The following is a 25,266-nucleotide window of genomic DNA, read 5'->3' on the forward strand; positions in this document are numbered from 1 at the left end:
GGTGGTGAATGGAGTTACATCCAGCTGGTGGCCAGTCATAAGTAGCACCCCCAGGGCTCAGAGCTGGGGCCAGTTCTGTTTAATATCTCTATTGATGATCTGGACAAGGAGATGGTGTCATCTGCAAACTGAGGGTGCACTCAAAGTTTGGTGGTGCAGTGTTGATATCCTTGAGGGCAGGAGGCTCTGCAGAGGGATCTGGACAGGCTGGACTGATGGGCCGAGGCCAACTGTATGAGGTTCAACAAGGCTCAGTGCTGGGTCCTGCACCTGGGTCATAATCACCCTACCCAATGCTATGAGCTTTGGGCAGAGCAGCTGGAAAGCTGCCTGGAGGAAAAGGACCTGGGAATGCTGGCTGAACATAAGCCAGCAGTGTGCCCAGGTGGCCAAGAAGGCCAACAGCACCCTGGCTTTTATCTGAAACATTGTGGCCAGCAGGACAAAGGAAATTATTACTCCCCTGCACTCAGCACTGGTGAGGCTGCACCTTGAACACTGTGTTCAGTTTTGGGCCCCTCACTAGAAGAGGGATGTAGAAGTGCTGGAGCATGTCCCAAGAATGCTTTGCAGGTTCTGGTGAAGGATCTAGATTACAAGTCTTAGGACAAGTGGCTAGGGGAACTGGAGTTTAGCCTGGAGAAAAGGGAGGCTCAGGGGGGACCTTATTATGCTCTACAACTACCTAAAAGGAGGCTGTAGGCAGCTGGGGGTAGGTCTCTTCTCTCAAATAAAAAGTGACAGGAGAAGAGGAAACAGCCTCAAGTTATGCCAGGGGAGGTCTACATTGGATATTAAGAAAAATTTCTTCACTGAAAGGGTAGTCAAGCATTGGAACAGCTGCCCAGGGAGGCAGTAGAATCACCATCCCTGAAGGTGTTTAAGAAACACATAGATGTGGTGCTTAGGGACATAGTTTAGTGATAGACTTGGCAGTCCTCAGTTAGCAGTTGGACTTAATGATCTTAAAGGTCTTTTCCAACCTAAAAAAAAAAAAATCTATGATTCTATCATCAATGTGACCATTTATATGGCAAGCACATTTGGAAAGCCCAAATACTCTAATAAATGGCTTTATTAAGAGCCAGAGCCACCCACTTATTCCTTCCTACGCTCAGGCACCTCACTGGAAGAATTAAGTGTTTTACAGCACTGCATACATTACCCACGCTTGCCAGGAATCATTGTTTAAACCACTACACTATTCTATCATTAAGAGATTACATTTCAGAAAATGCTGTGTAAATCTAGTAGTTTACCAAATCCTTAATCCCATTTTACATGATCTAGCCTTACCACTATTCTCTGCCAGAACCAAACAGGACACCTGGTAACATGAAACCAAAAGCACTGTGTAATACAGTAAAGGAAAAAAAAAAAAAAAAAATCAAAATCCCTTTTGCTTCTCTCCCACATACACAGACTTTTCCAGACTTCTGGGATACAGGGCACTGGTCAGTACTAGAGTTTTGATTATCAGGGGACCGGTAGTGAAACACAACATAGAAAGTTGCACCATAAAAGCTCCCAATTACGGTTTTCAAACGGCCGGTGAGGCTTTAGCAGTTTCTCAAGGCCGGCAGTTCTGCTGGGCAGGACGCAGGTCGCCTCTGCCCGAGCTGCTGCTGGCAGGCTCTCGCCCAGGCCTGCTGCCCGTCCTGGTCAGAGGGTTGGTGTCGCAGCTGCCGGCGAGAGGGAAAAAAAAAAATGAAAAAAAAAAAAAATGTTCACACTGGCAACCTGAAACCACCCTAACGCACACTGTCATCGGTTGGAGGTCTGCGAACAGCTGAGTTAGGGATTTAGGGATCTCTCCAAAAACGCACCTAAAGGAAAATTCTCCAGAAAGAGGTGGTTCAGGAGCAGTTTATTTACAGGTTCTGGCAGCTGGATTTAAAACCGTTTTTACTAGCGACAGCGGTTCGGCTAAAACACCCTCATCAGCGGCCCCCGGCGCTCGCCGCCGCGGCGCACCTGCCTGCGCTGGCAGGGCCAGGCTCCCCGTGAGCCAGCCCACCCCCCCCAGCCGTAACGAAGCCATGCCGCTGTTAGGCGGGCCCCAGGGGGGCAACGAAGACGCCCGAAGCGCCAGAGAGGCCACGGGGGCCGGGACGGCCCAGTCACCGCCACCACCGGCGACGCCAGCGGAGAGGCCCGCGGCGGAGGCCTCCTCGCAGCGGCCCGCCCTACGCGGCTCTGGAGGCCCCGCCGCGTCCCGACGGCGGCTCCGCCCGCGGTGGAGGCGCCTCCGTCGGAAGTGCCGGCACGAAACCCCGCTCCGGGTCCGTCCCCCCCGCCGCCACCGGGGCGGGAAGCGGAGCCGCCCCGGCGCTGGCTGAGGGACGGCCCCCGCCGCGACGGGGAGGGGAGAGGAGGGAGGGGGAGGGGACACCGCCCGCCCCGCCGCTCCCCCCGCCCGCCCCGGCGCCCCCAGAGGCGGGCGGTCGCCGCCTGCTCGCCCGCCGCCCCTCGCCCTGCCGAGGAGGCGCTCCCCTCCCCGCGGCACAGGCCTAGGCCGCCGGCGGGCGGGCCGGGGCGGGGCGGTACCTGCGCTGGAAGTCCGACTCGAAGGGGGCCAGGTAGGGGTCCCGCTCCAGCAGCTGCGGCAGCTTCACCGGCTGCGGGGACTGCGTGCAGGTGGCGGCCGCCATCTTGCCCGCCGCGGGATCCGCGCCGTGCCGCGCCGCCGCTATATACACTCGGGGAGGGGGGCCGGGGAGGGCGGGCGAGGCGCCCCCTGCCTCTCACCGCCCGGCGCCGCCCACCGGCCGGGGCAGCCCGCCGGGGCCGGGAGGCGGCCGCCTCCACCGCCCCTCCCCGCCCGCCGTGCCAGCCGCCCGGGCCGCGCCGCGGTGCCCCCGCCACCCCCACCCCCCCCCCGCAGCACCCGTGGCGGCGGTGTCGGTGTGCCGAGGGGGCTGCGGGAGCCGAGGGGCGAGCGGATCGGGGGCACGCTGCCTCCCCTCGGCGCGGACGAGCGAGCGATTTGGTGTCGCTGCCCCGGCTTTGCCCGCAGGGGTTGGTAGCGCGCAGGGGGGTGGTAAAAAAGCCCTTCTCCGAACGGCGCGGGGTGCCGGCGCGGGCGGGCCGGGCCGGAGCCGCGGCGCTGGCGGAGCCGCCCCTGGGGGGAGGGAGGGAGCGCCGGGGCCTTCGCCGCGGGGCCCCGGGCGGCGGCCCGGAGTGCGGGGCTGAGAGGCTGGGCGGGGGTGAGGGGCGAGCTGCGCGCCGGCGGTACGGCGGGGAGGAGGTGGCGGTGGGAGCCGAGCCCCCGGGCTGGGCAGGGCAAGGGCCGGCAGGAGGGGGTGTCTGCCGCCGCTCGGCGGTCCCCGGTTTGTTTTCTTAGTGCCACTTTGATGTCTTTTGTCAGTGTGTCTGCTGCCGGGGGAACTCTGCGTTCCCACACGCACACACACGCAAAAATAACAAAAAAACACATCACCCCCCCCCACCCCCCCTTCCCCTCCCCCCGCCCCTCCCGCCAGATTTGGTGTCATCATGAGTGCTGGAATAAATTTCTGGACTGTTTCGTAGGGTGCTGGCGTGCTCACAGACGAGCTCAGCAAAACAAGACTCCGGGGGCATCCATGAGTTCTCATAAACACCGTGTCCGAACAGCAAAATGTCGCTGTACCGGACACATAACGAATCCTAAACAAAGTAAGATTAATTCAGCTGATCCTGATGTAGCTCTAAATGCTGAATAGCACAGGTAGATTGCTGTGGAAGTTTTTGACCTAATATCAGCATGTCTGGTTTTTGGATAGGCCACCAAATATCCAAGGCAACTAATCACTAGCCTGACCATGCCTCTAGGCCAGCATTTAAGCACTTTTATTTAAGGTCCAGCAATTTTGCTTTGTTTAGACATGTAGTGAGAACGTTTATTTAGAGGCCTCTTTTGAATGCTTTTCAGCCAGGGTTTATAAACTTTTTAGCTCCTAGATACTTTTCCTCGTTTCCACAACCGTCTCTTAAATTTTTATCCTCAGTTTGTAGCTCATCTCCCCTATCTTAGCTTCCTCTGAATTTTAGCACTGCTTTGCCTTCCTGTCTGCCAGATAACTAACAGCACAGCATGTAATGAACACCAGCAATTCATTTATTACTTTATTCAACACTGGCTACGTGAGATTTTCCATAATTATTTGTTTCATCAACAATATATGTTTAACTATTTCCTTCCTTCAAGCAGTTTCTAACTACGCATACAAAAATCCAAGTACTTTTGTCCTTTTTTTTCCTTATGGAGTGCAACAAGTATTCCCAGTCCGAAGAATGTGTAGGGCAATGCTCATAGTGTTTGCTATAGCAGTTGCCACAGCAGGAGCCCCAAGTGGTTTTTGCTTCCTTATTGAAAGCTGCGATAGATCAGGATTATTTTTTTCCCCAGTGTCTACCATTTCTTCAGGCTCACTTGAGACTGAGAACCTGTTTTTAAAATTACAGGTGCTTCTCAAAACTTCCTGCATGGCAGTGCTTTCAGTGCCTGTGCTAAACCAAAATTTAACAACTCTTGCCATCTTATTCTTGCTAATTGCAAACTGTGTGTATCATGTTCTTTTGCGAATGTGTCACTCATTCTCACAGTTAACTAATCTGGCAAACTAAAAGGGGAGAAATTCCAGCTGCTTATCAAGAGCCAGGAAATTGGGGTTTTACAATAGTTACGTGTTACCTGTGCTGCTACTTTGGGGCTTCCAGGTATTTGGTACTGGAGAGTTCGCCCGCTGTTGAAGTGGAGGTAGGAGAGCAATTCACTGTGATTCACAAACCTAGGAAACAAGAGCTTCACTCATAGCACAGTCTCTTTGGTTGTCTTCGTTGTCAGGAAGCTCAAGCAAGTTTGCAGCATCATTTTTACCTGTTTGGCATAAACAAAGTAGAGAGATTTATAAATCAGCATTAGCAATTGTGTAAACAGTAGGAATATATCTGTGACTTTTGGGTTCCGAAAGACAGGGACTCCTTTTTAACCTTTGGGAGATTTCCAGTTGAAATGACATAGTATTCAGCCTCACATCCAAGCAACCTTGAACTTCAGGAAGTTAAACTCTGCAAACAGGCCCTGTCCCTATAATAGAAAAAGCCCAAATGCTACATTTAACACTCTGTGAACTGGGAAATTGATAACCACATCATTTTTATCTACTCATGTTCCAGTTTACAACTTGAGCATGATTTTATTTGCCTGCTTTGTCACCAGTAACTCAAAGATACTAAGGCATATATTGTTGTGATCATCCGTTACACCATGATCTAGCTGAGACTCAAAAGCCGAGACTGGCTTTCAGGAGACTGCCATTTAGTCCTCTACCTGGAGGCAAAAATGGCAGTTCAAACAATGAATATTGTCCCAACAGCTGAATGCATCTTTGTGCATTTGTCAGAGATCGATACAAAGCTGGCAGCTGCTGCTGCCAGCAGAAGTAGGAAGAGGAGGACTGCAGTAACTGCTCTTCTGCGGGACAGCAGTGGATCATATAGGAGTGAAGTCTAAGCCGTGTGTCTGGCGCTCAGTTACCACTGAGGCTGAAGTGTATCAATCCGCTCCAGGTTTTCAAAGGATGCTCATGCTTAAGTTATGTATATTTTAAAATGTTGCATAGAAATGCTGAGCAGGAACTGTTTAGTTACAATTATTATAATATCAATTTAGGGTTTTTTTAATATGCAAAGTTCAAATAGAAATAAAAGTTTTGCATTAAAGAACATTCAAGATCTGGAAGGCATTGAATAAGGAGAAAAATGGCTACTCTTGTCATGCAGTGCCTCCATTTTGATTCACTAATATTTTGCATTTATTTTGCAAAAGATAACAGAGATGCTAAACTGTAGGACCTGGGTTAGGAATTTTTTTTTTTTCTTTAAGGCACTGGTTCATATTCTCCCCTATCAACAGTGACGATTTCTGTCTCAGCTAGAATGGATCTACGTGGTCTGTGGCTCTTGCAGAGCCAGTTCCTGAGCTCCAGGTGCTTCTAAACCAAGTGGCTCAGAGCAGACCTGGACCCTGGTCCTGACCTGGCTCTGTAAGACACTTCCAGACCTGTCAGTCATCTTTGGGGTACAGGATTCTGCACTACAGCTGTTACGCACTACTGCTACTTTCTAGGCTGACCCAATCCCACAGGTGTGAGATAAATAGCTAGTTCATACATGAGTTACAGTGTGGTTCCTGCCATACCGGTTCTGGGATTGCCCAGTATATGGTGAGGGTTTTCTGGAGTTATCTTCGAGCCTACAGGGAGAGAAAGAGTCCAATGGACAAGGGTGATGTATGCCCAGTTTTTATTCCAATATAGGCGTAAATGGGGCATCACAAACATCCATCCCTGGACACTACAGTGTGGTCCCAAATACCACAAAGTACTCATTAACCTATTTCATCAGCTGTGCTCCATTTTAGCTGAGGGCAGTCCATAGACTCTTAGTTTCATCCATCTGAGAAGACACAGCAGGTACCAAAGACAGCAAAATATTTTTAACTCTGCTGCTGAGAACATGTAAGAATTACCAATTTCTCAAAGTGACAAGGCACAAGGCATGTCCTTTGTATGTTCCCAACTCCTCCCAGTTCCTTTTCCTGAAAGCCTTCTTAGATCTAGGTGTGGTTGGCCCACTTTGCTTGCTTACATGTGAGAAGATGTATGCATTTTTTATTGCCATTGCACCTTTTGATGTCAAAGATGAGAAGCAGTCCACAACCAAGGACTGAGACACACAGGAACACAAGGTTTCCCCTGTACTTGTACTGGATCCCACAGTGGGCACTATCAAGAAAAGGTGTTCCTGTGGACAGAGGTGGCTGTTCAAAAAAAACTGTGTATCATTATTCCAGAAGAATGGATTCTTGAAGTATTCCCTATGTCCTTTATAAAGATGTCAGACATCTGAGCATGTTACAGTACACTTTGCAGCTTCCCACCTTTGGACTGATTACTGCAAGTTAAACACGTAACACACAATGGAGCTCGAAATTTGAAGGAAAACTAGTTTATCTTGCCACATTGGCCAGCCACACTTACCCCTATTATTTGTTCAAGAATCCATAAGGAACTAGTTGCATAGTTGTCATCCAGATCCAATACAAATGCCCCCCTTAAAAAAAAAAAAATCGTTTATCTTGGTAGTCTTCTGAGACAGGTCAAACATGGGGAATGGAGATTAAACAAGCTACTTATCCCTATCTTTGGATTCTCCAAGGTGAGATACATAGGAGAAAAAAAATGGTCAGTGTTGCACAGCTGCTGCCAGAGCTAGACCTCAGCAGCATGTAACAGTTCCATAATTAAAACTGCACTTCCAGCAAGGATTCAATTATGTGATTACATATGAAGAACAAAGCACATATCCTTAAAAACTGCAGCAAACATTCCAAGAATCCATTAGTACATCTGTTAATTAGTTTATAGGTTTGGGGGTTTCATTTTTTGATTTGAGTCTTTTAAGAAATGGAGGCTGTTCACTGAGGCTGTCTTCTAAGGTCTTACCTCTGCCCTGGCATGGTATCAGGAGCTTTAAATAACAACACATCTTTAAAAATCAAAATTAGTGTACTATCTGAAATACTAAAAAGCCAGTTTCAGGGTTGTCAAATTCCAGTAAGGGCAGCTGATGGGAATGCCATTTGCACTTACCATTCAGACCAAAACGAAAACACATTCCAACAACCTGAATGCCCTAGATAATGGCTGCTTCTTGTGTTCACAATATTGCAGTATTATTATGATTTGGTGTCCTTATTTTGTATAACAGAGTATCAAAAACATGTAAATATCTTTCAGTTATTTACACAGTAATCAAGACACTTCAAAGTGTGATACCAATTAAATATCAGCAGATGTAGAACAGTATTTGTTGTGAAAATGACTGAGCCTCACTAAAAAAAGGATTTAATTTAGCAGAAACTCTTTAGTTTCAAGTAAGAATTTGTGAAGCACTTTACAGACACAAAATACAGAAAAGCTTTAGGAATATTGTAATATTTTTGGATGTATATACTCTGTTGTATTTGTGCCTTGTATATGTATTGCTCAAAAGTGATTACTGCCAATAGTACCAACCTTCTGCAGCTGCCAATACTGCTGATTCCTGGTATTTACATACGTGTTTATGTCTTGGGGGAAGAACATAAGACATTTGGGATTCTCTCCTTAATGCCATACCCACAATAGTTGGTAACTCACCACTGTCTTACCAATGTGTGTTTCTCTCTAACACTTAGCAAATAAGTAGCTTGAGCTCTCCAGAATAGTTGTCCCAGAGGAACGTGCCCACAATTACTGCAGTGGGCTTCTGTAACAATCTGTTGGTATTAAACAGCTGATTAATACTAGCCAAATATTGTATGGTTTATATCCAATACACTTCAAATTAAGAATTAACCACCACCGCTTCAGCAGCAGTTTTGCTTTCTTGTTCGTTGGCAGGTCTTTCCTAAAATCTCTGAGAAATTATCTTACCTAGGAGGTTTCTTCAAGGCTGGTTGCGTGGTCTCACATTCCTCCCTGAAACACTGTGGGCATTTAGGCTGTCTGGCCTTTTACTCAGAAAAGAAAGTGAGGTTGCCAGGTATTGGTTTGGAGGGTAACACATCTAATCCGGGGGGAGGTCAAGTGAGGTGAGAAGAAAGGAGGAGATGCATATTGCTAATGCTCTGACAGCTCTGTCAATATAAATCCATTAGTATGTGTAGGACTATTTTAGTTTTCAAAAAGCAGCATAGTACCTAAGTCACATTCATGAATTTTAGTGTGCACTGGGTTCACCACAGTAAAAGCAGATGAATCCAGTGCAAATCATGTGTGAAATGCAGAGCTTTTGGAAGTCCAAAATGGTTTCCGCAGACAGTCTTTTAGGTCCTGGCAGTATTAATTGTGGTTTAGTTTTTGATGGCAGTCGGTGGGAATTGCCCGAATCAGTTCTCAGGTGTGACCAGTAGTGTTTTGAATGAACAGAAAGACAGGGACAAGATCCTTAGTGCTATGTTCAAAATCTTGCTGTAGGCAGAAGAGAACGCCATATATAGAACTAGGAATTTACTGTGAATCCAGTAAATATTTTAACAGTATAATTGTTGAAATTATCTGATTAATATGGGAAAAACCCCACCCTCATTAATAGTGCAATTTAACTTGTTATAAAGAAAGCTTTCTAGCACCTATGCATTTTCTTTTACTGTCATGCCCCCCCTTCCTGGTATGCCTCTGGGTCCTAAGGCTGACAAAGTCTTCCTTGGGCAGATGGGGGCATATGTGTTAACGACAATCTGCCACACACAGCCTGATGTTCACTCCTCAGTTTTTAGGTTCTCAGCTGAAATCTGACAACCACACAACAGGCTTTCCCAGATGTAGTTGACGTTAAGGATGCTGTTGGTCATGCAGGGACTGCCCAGGCCTGTCAGATCCTTTCTCCCAGTGGTACTCACAGACACAAGCTCACATGGGTTTAGCAATAGTCACTTGGGCGCTAGGCAAGCAATGACAATGGCAAAAAAATCACATGTACAGGGGTAAAATTACCCTTTTTGGTAGATGGTCTGCTTAACACAGGCTAGTCATTACGTGAGTCCAGCAGAAATGTTGCAAACTCTGTGATGACTCAAAGCTTTTTAACAGGGCTGAATGGTGGCTCTTGAAAATGACCATTTTTTCCTGTGTGGTCTTGTGTGATGGTAACACTTAAGGGTCTTAAGCATATAATGATATATAACCATTGTAAAAACACCAAAGCTGGTATAAACAACTAAAATTACAACTGTAGGGTGTAAAGCTAAATTCAGGTTTCTGTAGATGTTGGAAACCATGGTCTTACTTTCAAGGTAATGATGTAATTTGTATCTTTACATTGCATGTGTGCCTGTCACTGGGTGTGTTGCACAGTGAGATAGTTCACTATCATTTCTGGATGTATATTGAACATAAGCAAATCCTACAATGACACAGTGACTGGAGCAATTTCATAATCACATCTTGGTCATATTCTGATCTAAGCAATTGTCAAAACATTGAAAACTAATATCCTTACATATGTAATGCATGTCTTGAGGTGTTGTTTTTCTGGAATATGCCTAAAGATACTATGAAGAACATCTATCATGTTCAATAATCCATCTTCATATGTGCACACCTCTGATCTCAGAAATGCTATAGTAATAGATCTCCAAAGTTACCTGATTAGCTCTAGTTGAATAATTATGTACAGTTTTGTATTATAAACATAAGTAACATTTTGTTACCCGGTCAGCTTAGGGACTCCTGATTTCCACCATTTTCTACATGTCTTTAAAATATCCCCAGTTCAGTAAGTGAAGGCGCAGTCTTCACAGTCCCAATGATACAGAGCTACACTTACAGATAGGCAATTCATTGCTGTAGGTATTGTATTGAACGCAACACAGTTTTCCATAGGAAATATTTTTATACCTTGATGATTCACCTTTTCTTCCTAGAGCACTCAAAATTCTCTATTTTGTAGAGATAGAAAGCTTCATACAAGATAAATGTGCATCCATGCACAGAGACACATTTTTGTTAGGAATATAGATATTCATAGGTTAGCAAGAAGTACGTCTGTCTTCACACAGAGAAACAGATTTTCTCTTGCTTGGAGATGAATCCTTTAGGTTGGATCCTTTGTCTCTTATTACCTAGGTTTGTATTTTGCTCTTGTTTTTAAACTTAGCCATGGCATTTGAGTTAAAATAAAAGTAATATGACTTTCACTTTTCCTATATGCATGTATCATAATAAAAATATGCAGTAAACGAAGCAATATGCAGCTTACAATGCATACATTTGGAAGGGATTGCTTATACTGTGCTATCTGTGGAAGATAAAATAAGCAAATATTATTATTAATAGTTATGTTAGTTATTCAGGCTACAGCACCTCCCTCTGTATGAGTTTGTGAGGATATCCAGGATAATTAGCTGCATTTCTGTTTCCTGATTACTTTAAGTTGAAGTACATAGTAATGGTATCTATCTAATGGTAAACTATCTAGTAAGAAAGTTTACCTCCTATTATTAGATAACTTTAGTAATTCCCCTGTCTGTTTTTGTTTTGCTTTGATTCCATCTCTTCTTTGTAAAAAAGAGCTAAACATTTATAGTTTAATTCAAATAGCAATCTTTACAATTATATGCAATTTTTCATCTTAAGATATTAATTGCAATATGCGGATAACTTTTGGGTTTCTAAGTTAATGTGATCCCAGTTCCATTAGAGAGGTTTAAGGGCTGATGGCACTCAGTCAGCATTCCTCAGTTTCAAACACTCTTCCTTTCTGATGTCTCTTTGAGCCTTTTGTTTATGTCTCAAAATTCTCCCTGGATGTTGGATTCAGTCACCGAATCCTACTCAAGAAATGGTTGATATCACTGCCCCGTCTGATTTAACCAGACACTCAGTGCAGGTATTTCTCACATTTGTGTGATCAGCTCCTGCAGCAGGGCATTGTGCACCAGAAGTCAACGCTTCTCAGAGTGGTTCTGGTTTCTCCTGGTTGATCATTCAGCTTCTTTGTTAAGCACTTCATTTGCTTCCTCTGCCTGCTTATTCAGAATAGCCTTCTGAACCGCACAGATCACAACCCGTGCCAGGTATTCAATCTTTTTGCATTATATTATCTTCTCAGGCAACATCCAGGCTCTTCATTTTCCGCTTGTCCTATAGTTCCACCAGGACAGCAGGCCATCCCCAATGATCAGGTTGTACTTTGTTGTTTGTAAATGTGAGGTGTAAGCAATTAATTGCCTTTTTTCATATGCCAGTCTTCAGTTAGTGATCTGGTAGGGGGTAGTTGGAAATACTGTCCTAGTACTACATCTCTTCCCCAGTTTTCTCACATTTCCATGTGTGTGTTTGTGCTGGGTCTGACTGTTCCCTTACTACACTATTTCCTACCACTGTATACATGTATGGACTACTTTTCTGCCTCTTTTTGTCACCTCCCTTTTTCCACTTTTACCAAAGAAGAATATTTGAGAGTAAATGCTGACAAAAATAAGTTTTTACAGTTGCTAAGTCATACACTCTCATAGATTTTTTTGTTTGTTTTTCTTGTTCATTGTTATTTAGTGTTCCCTAGATCACTTCTTCTTTCATACAGGTTGCTAGCTCATTCCATACTGTGCCAGTATCTATAGGCTGTAAAGCTAAATGCATTTTTGTGTCCTGGACATCCTCTACAGCTCTTTAAATGTACCCTGGTCTTAATTCAAAGCTTGTGCATCTCTACTGTGTACAATACTTTTGAACAGAAGCCTGACAACTTTTTTCTGCTTCTAATACATCTCTGCTTTCTTCTGGCTTGTGATCATCCAGATGATACAATCTTTCAAATTCTGGTCTTCCTTTTAAAGCTCAGTGTTACACATCCACTAATAGTAGGCAGTTGCTACTGCAGGAGCTGACAGATTTGCAAGAATCTGAACCTCAAAGACTTAGTCCCTGATTAGTATGCCATTCCCTCAGCTCAGCAATTTCTTCCAGAAAGGAGAGGAGGATGGATGTTTCTAGGAGTAGAGTGGGCATGTCTAGCAAGGGGTTGAATGTGGTTTTCTTCTTCCTTTATTCCCCTGTAGGTGTACCTCATTTTGTCCTATACAGATAAGCCGTAATAAAAGCAAAGCCTGTACTCGGGTCAAAAGAAAGAAGCAGAGACAGAGATCTCTGATCACCAAGGAATATGATCAGTGGTTTTTAAAACAAGTACCAACAAACTTTGGGCTTCCATCCAGTGTCCACCTATCACCAGCTTTCTCTGACTGCCATCTATTTTCTCCTCTTTCTTTCAGATTTTCAAACTGCATCACAGAGACTGCCATTTACCCAGGCAAGGCTTGCCTGGAGTGAGTCGCAACCAGATCACAGAGCAATGTAATTACTGTTTCTCTGCTTTCATCAGACCATTAGTGATCCTGAATCACCTGAGCTGACCAAAACTCATTGATTTTACTGTAAATAAGATACCTGCCAGGACACAGGAATTCACACCTGCTGCATTCCTGGTCTTCTGAGATGACTATAGGCTTCCACCTACAAAAGGTTTTGCAGAGGGTTAGTTGCTCACTAACATACTGGAAGGCTTCACAGAAGGGGTTGTCCACCTTCTCTACTGATTTGCTACACTGAAAATGTTATGTACTATACCATATACATAGCACTAAGAATTAGTCCAGTAAATATTCTAACAGTCAAAATTATCTGTTTAATGTAGAAAAGCCTAACTTTTCTTACATTATGGTCACCTTTCCAGTGTGCCTCTAGGCCCTGAGGTTGGCAGTTTAAGTATTCCTGGTGCAGAGGGAGAGGGCTTGCTTTGTGACCAGTCATCAGCCCCTGAGGTCTTCACAAGAACAGCAACGATGGTCATGTTGGAGGGCTCCAAGTCCTCAGGCTTGGGTACATTTAGTGTTATATTTTAAACCTTTTCCCTACACCATCTGCTTCCCACTCATTGATTCCCAGCTAGTTTGAATTTTGCACAATATCTTTACTCCAGGGCTCTCAGCAGGTATCTGCCATCCTCTGCAATTTTATTCCACTATTATACAAACATTAACTCTACTAAAATCAGTAGTTTCAGCAATATAAAACTGTGATTCCTTAGTGGAAAATCCAGAAGACAGGTTAGAGAGCAGTGGTTGATTTTTCAAATTCATAGTAGTTTTGCTGAAATACATAGTCAGCAAAGCTGTATAAACTGGAGGTCATTGCATCATTAAGTTCAAATTTGTCATTTAGCTACTGAAGGAAAGCATCTATAAATGGAAGACATCATGAACATTTATAATGTTGCAGTACAAAGGCCCATTTTGCAGTCTGCCTGCAATTTAGTAATTTGTCAATATACAATATAAAAAACTTGAGTCCAGTATCTCTTCCAATTTGTTCTGTTTTTCAGGATTTGCCAAAATTAATGTTACAATTCTGACACAGGCTATGAAAAGCCTTATATCCATGACTGTTGGGGCCATTTGCAAATCAGCTGATTGTATGCTATTCTTTTAACATTAACCAACTGTTCTTAGATAAATATGCTGTAGAAATACTTAAGTATTCAAAATGCTCTGTTGTGGTGAAAAATTACAAATAATTTTATGTCTTGTTTAATTCCAAGTTTTTTTCCTCAAAGAATCTGAAATATGAATTATTGTAGTAGGATAGATGACAATATGTGGACTAGTGGGTATACTGAGTCCCTGGAACACATCTGCCATTTACTTTGTGTCATCACTGACTCTAGTAACACAGTATTCTAGGCAAAATTAGTGTTATATATTTGTGCCTTAATATCAACCTTCTATAAATTTAACTTTTTTTTTTTTTTTTATCAGTGGTACAGTTCACTTTCTCTGGTTAGTCAGGTGAGCAGTAGTCAAATACCAACTGTATTAGTACACTATAATGAAGGAATACTTTCAAAAGTCTTTCATGTATTACCCCCATTAAAACTTAGTCTGACAAACCACACTAAGGCCTCCCCTGACATTTTTTCTGATGGTCATTACCTGGCTCTTATACCAGTTGCAGTAAAGACATTTATTTATTTAAATGAAGATATTTCTTCATTCATGAGAACATTGTCTGAATTATTAGAATTATTTGTTCTATCTCCTCCTTCCACTGGTTTAGCTGCACACAGTTAAAATACTGAATTGCTCTTACAGTTCATGAATTATCTGTTGCTTCTTGACCTATGCGCTCCTTCAGCTGTCTCCTGAGTAACTCCTATGTTGTCATCTGTTTCAACACATGCACAAGAAAAACCCACAAAGGTTTCCATCCTGGGAGCTGAGTCATTCTCTAAATCAGGATCATCATCCTGTGAACAAATAATCTTCCTCTGCAGAACTTAAGGGCAAGTATTACCTATGTGATTTTACATAGGATGTTTTAGCTTCTCTTACTTTAAATTACTTGCGTGTCTGACTGAAAAGCACATAATTTAGCAGTATCCACTAAAATTTTCTCTGTATTCATATCATATAGGTTACATAATGCCAAAAATGTCTTTATCCTTCTTAGTTCTGTGTTCTGTTTATTCCTTTATTTTTTAATCAGTTGTCATTTCAAAATATACTTACATCTTTAATGGCTTGATTTTTGTATGTACATCTAATTTCTGTGAACTATTAGTATGTTCCTGTCATCCAGGAAACCTCGAGTTCTCAAGGAACATAACCTCCTCTACAATAAAATATTTTCTCCAATCATACCATTAAAAGACACTCACAGTGAATATCAATCTGTCTTAAGTCATCCAATATACCTAACATTTAAAAGGGCTAACTAATGAGGGCATATATTAGACAACCTGAAAGTGAGGAAAAAGCAAGACCAAGTGTTTGCTTCTTATCTTTTTCTTAACACTATGAAATACCATCTATATTTTTTGTATTTTTAAATGAACAGACTTGCTTTTAATCTCTGTGCTTGCCAAAAATATATACTCTGGTATGTTGAAACCACTCTAGCACTACTACAAGTTATTAACACTATGATTTTTCCTATTTATGTCTAAAATGCTGGGTCATTTGCAGCTCTGAATAAGATTTACATGAAGACTTCTCCAGAGCTCCATGTTTCACTTGTAATACATTGCTTGAAAAAAAACGTTTCGGCTAATTTTGCCAGTGTTATTTTCATGTGTTAGCAATTTTTATGCCCGCTCTGTTTTTATAACTACTGCCTTCATTAAATTTGTAATTGCCAAAATTAATACTTTTTTAGTTTTTTCTCTTGCTTTATTTGCTTTCATGTTTATCTTCTCTTATCACTTGTCCAGCTTTTTTTTTGTTTTAATATGATTTTTTTCTGTAGGTTTTTTTTTTGTTTTGTTTTTTTTTCTTGTGGGGGTTGTGTTGTTTTGGGGGGTTTTTTTGTTTTTTTTTTTTTACAGTAAGTCATGTGGCATTGATATCCATAAAGGAATTTAAAGTTACACAGAAGAAAATTGAGCCCCATGCTGATGGATGAGACAGGCTTTATGGTTTCTCCATGATCTCATTGCATGTTGGTAAAGGGACAGGACTGTGGAATACGAGATACAAGTGTCATCAAAATATTTCCCTGGTTTTGTAAGGAGTTGCACAAGGACTCATTCCTTCTCTGTAAAATGAAGCATGGGTATTCATAACTGTAAAAAAACCCAACACTACCAACAACAGGAAAATAATGCTTGTATGTTGTTTCTTGTTTTTCTATTTTCCTTTCTATAGAATGAAGTATACATATTCCTATTAAAAAAAAAAAAAAACAACTATCACCAGTTGTCTACTGTTTTTCTTAAATCTAGAAATGTTTTGCAGATTCGACTTAAAACATTAGTCAGGTGTCTTGCCTAGTTTTTCATGTTTAGAATAAACTGAAGTATTTCAGCTTTTAGCATCTGTCCTGTTTGTTCACATGATTTGATTTGTATGTTGGGGACCAATTTTTCATAAACAGCAAGACCTCTTTCAACACTAACACAATAGTGGGGAACTGAGGTACGTTCTGTTTATTTCTGTAGTGAATTACACTCATTTTATAACCTGTTCAATACTGAGAAACATGAAAACAAGTCTTTATTACAAATTTGAATCAGGTACTTTGTGCCTTTCAGGTTAATATATTTTACGTACTGCTTTGAGTGCAAGTTTGCATATTAACTGAAAGAGGTTTGATTAGCTTTATTCTCTTCATTCTTTTCAAAAAAGTCTTTTGCATTGTATATTAGCTCTATTAGTAAAAAGTATAAAGTCTTCTCTGATAACTTTCTGTTACATTAGAGAAGATTCAACAAAGCCTTTAATTTCTTTTGTCTTACATTGTAAGCCTGGATAGTTAAGAAAAAAAAAAATCCTCCAAAAATATGGTATCTGAATGTAAATATAATACTGTCATCCACAGTTATAATATGCAGAGGTTATAGCTGTGTGAGCTATTTAAAAATCAAAAGCAGTGCATTCAGAATGTAGTCATGTTTGGAGGAGCAGTACATAGAAGTTATCCCTCAAGAACATATCCTTTTAAAGGGTAACCAAATATAATTATTTCATGTGGTGCAGTATAATTGAGATGACTTGGAATTCCCCATCTTGTAACACTTTTAATTTAGCTGTTAAGTTTGACAGGGTAAGGTTAAATCTCCTTCTCCTATCACGGGTTAGGAAATACTTTTAGTGCTAAGAATAGCTCATTAAAGGTGGATGGTAAGTGTCCTTTTCCAATGTACCTATTAATTACCATAACACTCAGTGAATTTATCTTTGCTGGCGCAATGATATACCTTTCTGCTGTATCAATGAAAACTGAGTTTCCTGTTGATTAAAACTGTCACTTGCCTGGAATAACTAGATCCAATGAAGTAAAAACATGGACAGTGGAGAAAGATTTCGTAAAAATACATGGTTCTGTTCTAAGCAAAACAGCACCTATTTCTTTTTAGAGAGAATTTGAATTGAACACAGGACTTTCGAGTCAGTAAGCTCAGATGATCTGTTCCACTGTTGTTGTGAACCTCATATGACCCTCCGCTGCATTACTGACTTTGCAGCAACATCACTGATGGCAGAAAACACATCAGTAAGAAAACTTACCAACGTGCTTGAGGTGAGCAGTGCCAGGGACATCTGCAGCCTGAAGGCAGAGGTAAAACACTTCTTTCCTCATACAATACACGTGGAAAATTGTTGGTAAGGAAGAAGGACTAGAGAATATGTATCACTTACCCTTTCCTGTATTCTCCGCCCCAGCACAGAGGGAATCACTGTGTAACCACAGTTTAAGATGTATGCTGCAATGCCTACCTACTTCTGTTCAATCTGAAACACTTTTTTGACCTACCTCCCAGTGTGTGGCACACTGTAAGTAGGACATATTCCTAAGAAATTAGTAATATGTGCAGCCTTACTTGACTTTTCCTGGGCAGGCAGGTGTCCAGCCATCCCCCGGAGAGCAGGGCTCCATCACACGTAACACTTACTTGGGAAGACAAATGCCATAGCACCAAATGTCCCTTCCCCCCCCCCCCCCCCCCCTTCCTTCTTCCCCCAGCTTATATACTCGGCATGATATCCTATGGTATGGAATATCCCTTTGGCTTGTTTGGGTCACCTGTTGTGGCTGTGTCCCCTCCCAATTCCTCATGCCCCTCCAGCCCTCTCGTTGGCAGGGCCTGAGAAGCCCTCGACATCTGTGTGCCATCAACATTGCTCTCACACAGCACAGCACCAGCTACTAAGAAGAACATTAACTCTATCCCAGTCCCAGCTGAAACCAGGACAAAAGCACACGGTACTGGGGGGGGAAATGCTAAATAAACAATCTCAGCATAATTAGGGAGAAGATTAGCTAAAGAGGCTGTTATGCAAAGAAAATATACCACTGGTGCTGCAGAGGTGAAGAAAAGTTAAAAAAAAAACATGTATAATTTAGAATGCTTTATTTTCATGCTTTTAATAAAAAGTCACAGTATCTTACTGGAACTTGGCCAATTTTTCAACAAAAACCTAAGCAAAACCATGACACAGTTATTTAGCTACTTAACTGTGGCTGGCTCTGGTGTTGAAGGGAAATACAAAGCATTAATTCTTCCAGAAACTTTTCCTCCAGTTGTTTCAAATCTTTTCTATGAGTTCAAAATCTTGTCTGTGCATTGGTTTTGGTCTGTAGTAGCCCACAATCTGGGACTAGCATTCATATTTGGAAATCTGAGTTCCTTTGGCTTGTTTTGACCGAACTTGCATGATATTCCTGTTAGCTGTGGACACTTCGCACATTGCTGGTGCTAGATGTTACAGCATGGCTAGTTCAATTGCTGTTTTGAGTGATTTTTGTGACGGCCATTTAAAATTTGTTGGTTCTGTAAATGTGTGACCATCAAAACCCAAAAGGAACAGTAAATTACTGAGCATGTTCTTTTACCAATTTGACCAGATATTCCCAGAAAAAAATTTAAGCATTCAGTGAGCGACAGATAGCAGTGCCTTTATATCCAGTAGTACTGTTTCCCACGGGACAAGAACAGTTGCTGGACCTTGCCTCTACCTAATCTCTTCAGTGCACAGTCTTTCTGACTGACAGGGCTCTGCCTGCGTATTGCTGTAGCAGAACTCCCCTGAGATGCTCTCCTTTAAACCTGATGAGCCTACAGCATCCCATTTTCTTTATTTCTGCATTTAAATCTCCGTCTCAGAAGCGCATCCCTTAAATGGCTGGATTTCAGTATGTTTGAGTCTTTGCTGCTCTAGAGATGCTAGGCACCTACCTGCTTCCAGGGCTGGGTTTGCCCTGAGTTTTGATTGTAAAACTTAAAAATGGGAAAGCAGGGCCATAACCTGGAGATAGGCAAAGTAGGTCATTCCACAGTTAATAATTCCACCATTTCTCTTTTCGTAATTCTTGATATATTCTTGGAAATATCGCTAGTCATAGTCTGGTTCTCTGCTTCCTTGATTCTTTGATTAATTTCAAGCAAATTCATCAGAAAAATATCAAGCAGTTAAACTGAGATATATGTAATATTCATGAAGCAGATATCACCCCAAGTTCCAATAAAGCCAGAGGCATTTATGCTGCTGGTTAGCTTTCGCTCAGCATAAGGAAAGATCAAATTATGAACTTTCACTACAGTTGTTAGAGAAACCTAAGGCTGTTTATTTTAACTACTACATTAACTAAACATGATTGGTTTTAATGAATGATTCTTGGTAGCATTACAAATGGCAAAAGAATTATTTTTGGAGGACCTGATCCTTTAGCCACCCCAGGCAGCCAGCTTATGTTCCTTCCTTCTCAGAGACACATCTGTGGTAGAAGTGGTGGCAATCTGAGGCCTCAGAAGAGTTCTCAAGGTACAGCTCACAGATAAACCAGTTTACTGTAGTTTCCTAATCTACTTCATGCCACTCTACAGTATTACATTCATCCTTCTCACCCTCGGGACTTACTTTTCTTTTTTTTTAACCTGCCATACCTAAAGGTAAGTTACAGCACTTATTTAATCCTGAAGACCAACGATGTTAATTGGGCATCTAATTCTGTCTTATCTGCGGTGTTCTTCATGCTCTTAGGATACCTGAGTGCACCTGGATCCCAGAGCAGAGGCCTGAACATGTATTTTTCTGTGTTGCACCCAGCTCCTCCCTTGACCCATTATTAGTGGCACATTACACAGTGAATCAGATGTGAGTCCCACGATATTTCTTCTCATTCTCTTTCTAAGTAAGAGCAGATATATGCTCGAGACTGTTTTGATATTTATTGCCTTAGTTAAAGCATAATTAGCTCCATGAGAAAGGAGGGGATTAACCACCTCCACTTTAGCTGAGACCTCTATAACCTTTACATTTCAGGCTTCTCTTTGGTTCTTCAGCTCTTTCAATTACCAGTCAAGGAGGAGTTTAAGTCTGCAATATAATAATACTTGCAATTACTAGTAAATAGCATTTTACAGCATTAACTAGTTTGTCCTTACCACATCCTTTTCAGAGGTAGGCAAAGAAACGTTATTATCCTCATTTTACAAACACATTGATTAAGTGACTTACCTAAAGGGCACACATCAATTTCAATGTCAGTGCCAGGATTAGCACAGAGAAAATTCTGCATTGCAGCCACAGAAAAAAGTGATCTTATTATCAAGTCCACCCCCCTTGGAAAAAAGCAATCACTTCTCAGATGGGTAGCCTAGATAGCATTTACCTGCTTCACACCCCCTAGTGCCTGTATGCTTTGTCCACCTGTTAAGCTGCTCCTTGATGATGGCTGGAAATGGTTCCCAGTATTGTCTCTAACATGGGAAGTTTTTTCTATCCGCCTCCTGGTTTCAATCCAAGGGCTGGAAAGCACTGACTGGAGAACCTGTGGAACTCCCACATGGGTGGCTGGGCTTGTGGAGGCAGCGGGTGAGGGAAGGAAGAGTAGCTCATGCTGTTCTCTGAAGGGCAACATGAAAATGAGCAATGATTTTAGGAAGCAGCAGGGGCAGGATTAGGAAGAAAATAGGAAGAATTTCCACCACTTTAAGAGAATTTTTTTTGCTTCTCCAGCTAAACAAAATTTTCAATTTTTAGGTTATATACAAAAGGTAGCATTCTCTTTTCTATTGCTGCTGTAGCTACTGTTTGGAACTTGTGGTAGTTGCTGGAACTAGAACTCTGGAAGTTGAGTCTTCAGCTGTAAAATCCAGTTGCATCTCTAGTCCTCAATCTGTTGAGCTATTGGGTAAATGCTCCGTTTTAAAGCTCCTGTTTTTAAATTTAGAAGGAATTTTGGATTTGGTCTCCATTGTCTGGTTTAGACAGATTGTGTCTGTGTTCATCTCCTGACCGATGAGCAACACAGACGTTACTGCATGCGTGTGCTATGTATGAGAAATGAAAGTACAACAAGTAACATCATAGCACACAAAAACCTGTTAAACATAATTGTGTATCTAATGTTAAAAACCTGCTCTGTTTAAAAGTAGTTATTTCTAAGGAAAAATATGATGGTGGCTGTATTTTCCCCTCCAGAACAAGTCTGGAAGAATTAATGCTTTCTATTTCCCTTCCTGGAAAAAAAAAAAAAACACCAGAAACTCAAGACAGCACTTGTAATAGCTAATTAAGGCAATCCATGTGTAAGGGTGGCAATGGTTTTTTTTTCTGATTTAGGTACAGTTCACAAGATCTTTCTGACTCAACTTCTAAATGTGACAGAAAATCAAAATAATCGTAAATCTTTTGAACTGCAGTAGTACAGTTCATCAGCAGATTCACAAATCTGTCATTGAAGCCTGCAGTGTCATTTGCCAACACCTGAATTTGACCTAGTCATTGAAGCTGATACTGTGCCAATGTCTGAAAGCAGATACATTGAAAAATTGTCCAGCATTTATGATAGATACTGGTATTTCAAACCAGACTCCCAGGCAATGAATTATATTCTTAATAAGCATACATGACAAAGTTAAATTTAGAAGTAGAATTTGAAATAGTTGCCAAGTTTTTAACTGAAGGTCATTTGTATTATGTTTTTTTAAACCCACGCACATGTAGACACAGGAAACTTGTGAACTTACCTTGAAAATACTGCAGATATTATTAGCCATATGAACTGTACATTTGCCTTTTTTTCTGGCTTTTAAAAGATTATTTCTTGCATAAAACTAACATCATTCAGTTTATTGTTTGTAAGTCACCTGTAGATTGCAGTATCAGAATTAATAGGTTTATGCCTGTCAGAGTATTATTTTCATTATTCGTTAACGCAACAAAAAAAAATAAAGCATCTTTCTAAATGAACACTTAACCATGTGTGTTTTCTTGGCATTCCATTGGCTCGGTCTTCTGTACAATGCTAGTCTTTACTCTTCCATCACAGAATTATTAAGGTGTCATATACAGCAGGGGTAAGTTTAGCTGCATTAAGCTGTGATAGAGGATTAATCTCACCTAGTGAAAAAGCAAAACATGGCTGGATGGCCATAGATGTGATTATGTGTTCTGAAGCCTGATAAATATTGTATCACGCCACAACTTAAGATGCTCAAGGGCTTCACAACCTTAATTGTGTTTTAGTGATGGCAGCTCTGTTCAATTATGCACTCTGGCTTCTTAAAAAAAAAAAAAAAAAAGGCACTTCAGTCTCTGATATTGTGGTACGTCTCACCTGCAGGACTGCTGCAGTATTTGGGATAAGCCCTAATTGTATTGAGTGGTAGTTTTGGGTGCTAAGAAATGTAAACCAAAGGCTTCTGCGTTGGGAGAAACCCAACATAACTGAACATATAATCAAGAATAAACCAAGAGTAAGTAATAAGAAGGACAATAAACTAATGGTAGATAGTGTTTGCAGGAAAATGACATGTTTTCTTCTCTTTAGCTTGCACGTTCTGTGGAGCAAGTAGCATCTAGTGTTTTCTGAGGTGTGTTATACTGCACTGTGGAAACCTCAGTTGTGGTTGACCCTTAGGTAATATGACGAACGTGACTGTTGAAAAGAAGTTTTCTTATAGTTTTTTCTGTGTTGTAATTTGCTTCTCAAACTCTGTACTACCTCCTCACTAAAATAAATTAATGATTTTGACTAGGCACTTGGATTCCAATCTACTGAAGGACTGAGAAGCATGCCTATGCCCATCTTCTGAAACTTTTTAACAGTCTCATTGCCTCTGATGAAACTTCTCACATCATGAGTCACAGGCATGCTTTAGTATTTCACAGGATTAAGACTTCAGCCATTTTTCCTTTCTTTGCATTTATTTCTAAGACCTAGCTTCTTAAAACTGTACTGGGTCGATGATACTTGAGCATTTTATCTTTTTTTTTTGGCTCGGTTTTCTTACTCAGTGTTCACTGATAACTCATCTCTCTCATTCACTTCCAGAATCCACTCATGATTTTAATAAATATTTCAAGTCAGAGCATGTAAATGAAATTAAATATTCAGCTCTGCTTCCAAAAGAAGTTAAAATTACCTAGTGAACATACAGTCTGATGCAGTAAAAGCTTTATTTTTACTTTCAGAAGCCCTTACAAACAGCAGTATTTGTATTTGTCCAGAAAAACAGTTTGTGCAGGAGCTATGGGTGAAATTCTCTTTGCTTCTCATTTGCAGTAAGTCAGGCTGGCTGATCAAAACACTCCCTTGTGGCCTGAAAAAAATCTCTGATGTATTTTGAAGCTTATGATTGCAGCATCAGATCAATGATACGTTATCTTTGTTTCAAAAGAACAATCCTCTGTGATCATTACTACTGCATTAGGTGATCATTTTAAATTAACACAACACAAAACAATTTCAAAAAATCCATCATATTCTTATCTCCAGTGTTCCAATTTTAAATATGGAAAAAGTGGAGTCAGGACATGGGTATTTGCAGGAAGGTGGCTTGTGTTTCACAACCAACCCCTCTGTGGTGGGGTGACCCTGGCTGGACACCAGGTGCCCACCAAAGCTGCTCTGTCACTGCCCTCCTCAGCTGGGCGGGGGAGAGAAAATACAATGGTCCAGATAACGACAGGGAGATTGCTTAGCAGTTACAGTCATGGGCAAAATAGACTTGACTTTGGGAAAATTAGTTTAAATTATTGCCAATCAAATCAGAGTAGGGTAATGACAAATAAAGCCAAAACTTAAACCCCCTTCCCCCCGCCCGTCCCTTCTCCCCGGCTCAGCTCCACTCCCGGTGTCTCTACCTCCGGCCCCCCCAGCAGCGCCGGGCCGGGCCGGGGCTGGGGTCAGTCCCTCACAGCTGTCCCTGCCGCCCCTGCCCCCCATGGGGAGGCTCCTCGCCCCCTGCCCCTGCCCCAGCCCGGGGCCCTGCCAGGGCGCAGCCCCCCAGGCCCAGCCGGCCCCAGGGGGGTCCCCGCGGGGTCCCCAGCCCGGGCTCCTCTCCCCGCGGGGCCACGGGCCCTGCCAGGAGCTGCCCCAGCGCCGCTGCCCGCGGGTCACAGCCCCCTGCGGGCACCCCCTGCCCCGGGGGGGTCCTGCCCGGGCTGCGGGGGGGAGCTGCTCCCCCGGGGGCTCCATGGGCTGGGGGCACGGCCCGCCTGGCCGGGGGCTTCTCCAGGGGCTGCCGGGGGGTCTCTGCTGCGGCGCCTGGAGCCCCCCGGCCTCCTCCTGCCCCGGCCTGGGGGGCTGCGGGGCTGGGGCTCTCGCACGCTCTCAGGCCTCTCTGGCTGCTCTCGCTCTGGGTTTTGGGGTCCCCCCCCCTTAAACCCCCCCCGAGGCGCTGCCCCCGCGGCTGCCGGGCTCGGCCTCGGCCAGCGGCGGGTCCGTCCCAGAGCCGCTGCCACGGGCCCTGTGGGACATGGGGGCAGCTGCTGGCAGCTTCTCACAGGGGCCGCCCCTGCAGCCCCGCACCAGCACCTTGCCACCCAGACCCAGTACACCCTCCATTATCTCACGGTGCTTTTCAAATAAATTATTTCATGTAACTCACAATTTCTAAAGGGATTTGAAGGTTATTGCATTCCATTCATTTCCAAGTAGATTGGAAACTAAAAATAAAAAGTAATGACTCAGAGCTTACCTTTCCTGACTCTGGAGCTGGAATGGTAAATATTTAATAAGGGAAACTCTCCTTCCGACATTTTGTTCTTTGTCTTTCTCAGTAATAAAAAGCAAAATTAATTTCGGAGCACACAGTTGTCCAGGTACCACACTCATGGTTTTCATAGTACAGATGCATAATCCCCATCCTGCAAAAACATGAGGATTTTTACTGATTATAATAGCGCCGATAAAGACAGTGAGAATATAATTGAAGAGCTACTATTCACTGTTG

At 42.7% G+C, this 25,266-nt stretch overlaps 1 protein-coding gene and 1 long non-coding RNA gene across 3 annotated transcripts in view; one reads left to right on the plus strand and one right to left on the minus strand.

The window, feature by feature from the left end:
* The window catches only part of GBE1 (1,4-alpha-glucan branching enzyme 1), a 167,245-nt gene extending 164,398 nt beyond the window's left edge, over positions 1–2,847 (minus strand). The window contains exon 1 of one of the 2 annotated variants that reach the window (XM_056327314.1): positions 2,548–2,847. In XM_056327314.1, coding sequence (XP_056183289.1) covers positions 2,548–2,651 — 104 coding nt within the window. In that variant the 5' untranslated portion in view covers positions 2,652–2,847. The remainder of the gene's footprint in view (positions 1–2,547) is intronic. The other variant, XM_056327315.1, reaches the window with a different exon arrangement.
* On the plus strand, positions 905–15,639 carry LOC130144130 (uncharacterized). The gene is made up of 2 exons (XR_008820013.1): positions 905–2,579; positions 3,532–15,639. It is a non-coding gene; the product is annotated as an uncharacterized LOC130144130 (long non-coding RNA).
* Positions 15,640–25,266: the final 9,627 nt, after the last annotated feature.

The sequence above is a fragment of the Falco biarmicus genome, chromosome 2 (assembly GCF_023638135.1).
Source record: "Falco biarmicus isolate bFalBia1 chromosome 2, bFalBia1.pri, whole genome shotgun sequence".
NCBI classification, from domain to species: domain Eukaryota; kingdom Metazoa; phylum Chordata; class Aves; order Falconiformes; family Falconidae; genus Falco; species Falco biarmicus.